Source organism: Cyprinodon variegatus, unplaced genomic scaffold, assembly GCF_000732505.1.
Source record: "Cyprinodon variegatus isolate N-32 unplaced genomic scaffold, C_variegatus-1.0 Scaffold440, whole genome shotgun sequence".
Classification (NCBI taxonomy): Eukaryota; Metazoa; Chordata; class Actinopteri; order Cyprinodontiformes; family Cyprinodontidae; genus Cyprinodon; species Cyprinodon variegatus.
In genome coordinates, this window is record NW_015150893.1 from 590,385 (window position 1) to 593,286 (window position 2,902).

General features: G+C 38.9%; 1 protein-coding gene across 2 annotated transcripts in view; it reads left to right on the forward strand.

Annotated features, from left to right (window-relative positions):
• Nucleotides 1–2,902, forward strand: part of ocln (occludin) — a 17,401-nt gene that overhangs the window by 10,035 nt on the left and 4,464 nt on the right. For both annotated transcript variants that reach the window (XM_015388872.1, XM_015388871.1), the window contains exon 6: nucleotides 1,759–1,860. In XM_015388872.1, coding sequence (XP_015244358.1) covers nucleotides 1,759–1,860 — 102 coding nt within the window. The remainder of the gene's footprint in view (nucleotides 1–1,758; nucleotides 1,861–2,902) is intronic.

Below are 2,902 nucleotides of genomic sequence, written 5' to 3' on the forward strand. Positions count from 1 at the left end.
TACTCAAGTACGGAAAGTGAGTACTTTTGCCATCTCTGATAGAACGTCGGTGTCCTTTATAAAAAGTTCAGCATTGTCCTTATTCAGCGCATCAAAGATCGCTGCAGGTGCATATAAAAATAATCCCACAGGAAAGAGATTATATGGCGGCACTAATTTAGCAGAATAGGCTTCCAGAACAATCAAACTCACAGGTGTGCAACAGCCGTGCTGTCAAACAAGCACCTTAATATGCACCCGTTTACGGGGCAGCACTATTCGCCATGAAAATTTTTTTTTCTTTTTTTTATTCAATCAATCAATTTCTTTATTGTTAACTACAATTTGCATTGTAATTGAGATGTCAGTTTCAATTTAGCTAAATTGATTTACATAATGAAGCAAAATCATAATCAGGAGTCAATCAGCACATTCTCAGATAAGGAGGCTGCAGCACTTAGATGAGCCAAAGCAGAGCTCACAGTTTTTGGATATTTGTGCTTTTTAACATTTACAGCATCCTGTGCTGATTGTGATGTGAAAAAAGATTGAATTAAAAAATAACATTCTACTGACATTTCATAAGATTTTTATTTATTTATGTATATTAATCATTACGTGAATATAATGTTATAGTACACTAAAAAATAGCATAGTTAAAGATTTAAAAGAATTTATATACTGTATTGAAAGCTTCAGCACACATTTCTTTTTTTTTTCTTTTTTTATTTGCACTTCTTATTGAAAATATTTTTCCCATACAAGTATACATACCGATTTTACAGTTTTGTTTTTTATTTCTTTCCAAACACAACATCCAACAGAATCTGTGCATATATTCTATACATGTATTGAACTGTAAGCAAACTATTTACAGTCTGTAACTCTATAAGGGTACCCAAACCCACACTATTATCAAACAAAGTCTGATCTCCATGGTGAAATAAAACCTCGCCAATTTTCCCGATAATTTTAAAATTTTCCAGATTCAAATCTGATGGACAAAGTCAGCCTTTCCATAATATAAATATTAGGTATTATTTCAACCCAATCTTCCCTTTTAGGAGCGTCTGCCTTCAGCCATTTCCTAGTAATGGCTTTTTTTCAGCACACATTTCTGTGTGCAAAATGTGAATCTTTTAAAGTGAACAAAAAGTTATGCCTCAAAGGTGTAACGTCTCATTTGCTTAAGAACAGGAAGAGCAGGATCCCTGCTCTGGCCAGAGGAGGACTCTTACACACACGTCTCTTGAACAACAAGTTGTTTTGTTTACTTCATTTAAGTCGAGAAAATCACCTAAATTAAAAGTAAACTAATGAACATTGCTGCTGTAATCTCTTAATAACCCATGCAACACGCTATGATCACAGGTGTGTGGGTGTGGGAGCGGGTGTGTGGGGGTGTGTATTCTCAGACACAGGAAAAATTAGAGGGAACATTGGTGAGCGGTCATTTGAATTAAGTGATTGTTATGGCGGAAAAGTACAAATACACCATTATCAGAATAATCTTAAGAGGGCATGACCCTTCAAGTGAATTTTGCTTGGGGCCCCCAAATTCCTTTAACCGGCCCTGATAATGTTATGACTTTATTCTCATTATTTTAGTACTTTCTTCACATATTAAAAAATGTCTAGCCTGGCCCTAATACCCTGTCGTACTGCCAGATATGTCCTCTGCAGGGAAAAACCACCACTGAGTTTGTTGCGGCGTCACAGAGAAAAACGTATGCGGCATGGCTTCTTGTACGACATAAAAACCATCCCTTCTTTTTACAGAGACTCCGACATAAGCAGCTACGTGGGAGGCCCCAAGCCCAAGATGGAGTATGATGCTGGCTTTGAGTCTGGGGATGATTTGGAGGAAGAGGATTTCAGTGTGTGAGTAAACCTGTTGGCTTCCCTCTGTCTGATGTCTTAAACGGATCCTCCTCTTCCCTGGAGGCCACAGCAATAAATGAATGTTGGTTGGACCCAGCTGAGCCATTCCGGGTCACATCATCAGAGACAGTTTAACACTTTTTTCGGGTTCATGAATAGGCTTTTTCTTAAGAAGAACTGAAATACAGACTTATCGATACTATTCCTGCAGGAAGGAGAGACAGTTGAACCCCAGACTCAAACATACTGTCTCCCACTGGACCTCCTCTGCAGAGCATTTTATTAACAGAACATGACGCATGGTTACAAACAGAGTATTGTTCTGACAGAACAATTAATCACTTCATGAAGACAGAATGCTCCATCAGAATGACAAGGCAGGATTTTCTCCTGACTGAATCATGAGACAGGAGTGGAGCATCCCCTTGCACAAATGTTTCATAAGCACACATTAATTTTATAATCATGATTGAATAAACCCAACAATTTTAGACCGAAATAAAATCAAATTCGTGTAATTTCTACAAACATTTGAAGCTTATTGAATCTATCGGGGAAGTGAGCTGGTTCAGTGAATCAGCTTTTCCTTAATTTACTGAGCGCCTTGTCACACCATGTCGATTTATCCAGCCTATGCCTGACGTCCCAGAATCTCCTAAAACGCTGGCATGCGCTGAACTTTCTATGTATTTTTTTCAATTCATAACGAGTTCAGAACTTATGTCCAACGCTAACTTATGCATAACGCACGGCAGCATAAAGCATCAGTTAAAGCTGCTCCCCCGCTTGCCAGCATAAAAAGATTTCTTTGATCGTGGTATTAACCTAGCTGCTGTCTACTGCCCTCCCCCCCCCCAAAAAAAAGAATAAATAAATAAAAAGGAAAAACGAAAAAGAAAGAAGGTTTTTGGTGGCAGCAGATTGAGCGTCATGTCTTGGAAGCGTGTTGGTGGGCTTGAACGCAGGGAGGATCCATCACTCACCTTCTGGCTCACCCTATGATGGGGATGAAGTCTGGAGGAGAACTGACGGTTTCCTCCTG